This window comes from Sinocyclocheilus rhinocerous, unplaced genomic scaffold (genome assembly GCF_001515625.1).
Source record: "Sinocyclocheilus rhinocerous isolate Xijiao unplaced genomic scaffold, SAMN03320098_v1.1 scaffold1085, whole genome shotgun sequence".
Lineage (NCBI taxonomy): Eukaryota > Metazoa > Chordata > Actinopteri > Cypriniformes > Cyprinidae > Sinocyclocheilus > Sinocyclocheilus rhinocerous.
In genome coordinates this window covers 904,222-904,716 of record NW_015659401.1, presented here as the reverse complement: position 1 = coordinate 904,716, position 495 = coordinate 904,222, and the positions used below count along the sequence as shown (strand labels likewise).

At 33.9% G+C, this 495-nt stretch overlaps 1 protein-coding gene across 2 annotated transcripts in view; it reads left to right on the top strand.

Moving 5' to 3' along the window:
• The window catches only part of LOC107723801 (alcohol dehydrogenase class-3-like), a 4,255-nt gene extending 3,984 nt beyond the window's left edge, over positions 1–271 (top strand). For both annotated transcript variants that reach the window (XM_016532500.1, XM_016532501.1), the window contains one exon: positions 76–271. In XM_016532500.1, coding sequence (XP_016387986.1) covers positions 76–100 — 25 coding nt within the window. In that variant the 3' untranslated portion in view covers positions 101–271. The remainder of the gene's footprint in view (positions 1–75) is intronic.
• The last annotated feature ends 224 nt before the right edge of the window (positions 272–495 follow it).

Sequence of the window (495 nt, the reverse complement as noted above, 5' to 3'; positions counted from 1 at the left end):
ACACACACATATATACACACACACACACACACACACACACACAGTACACTTAACCTCCTTCTCTCTTTTTTTCAGTATTCGTACAGTGATCAAGATGTGAAATGAAGGTAGCGTTCTGTCTTCCTCAAACAGAAGTGTTTATATTCTGTTCTGACATTAGTTGCATATACATCATATACTGTATATATACAGTACATCATATACTGTAAACATTAAAAATCTTGTTACGTCACACAGCAGTTTCGTATTCAGTATGGTTTAATATGTACTGTACAACAAACTTTTATTTCTTCTTTAAAATGCTTATATTCTCAAGGAATATTTATTGAGACACAATGTATCTGTTTCATACAATAAAGCGTAATCTGATTTGGTTGTATCTTCTCTCTTTAACCAGTAGATCGCAAGCTTGTACTACAAAACCTTATTCACTTCCTTCGTCTACTGTGTGCTGTCTGCATTGAGACTCTGGAGTTTCTTCAGTCTAACCTTTAT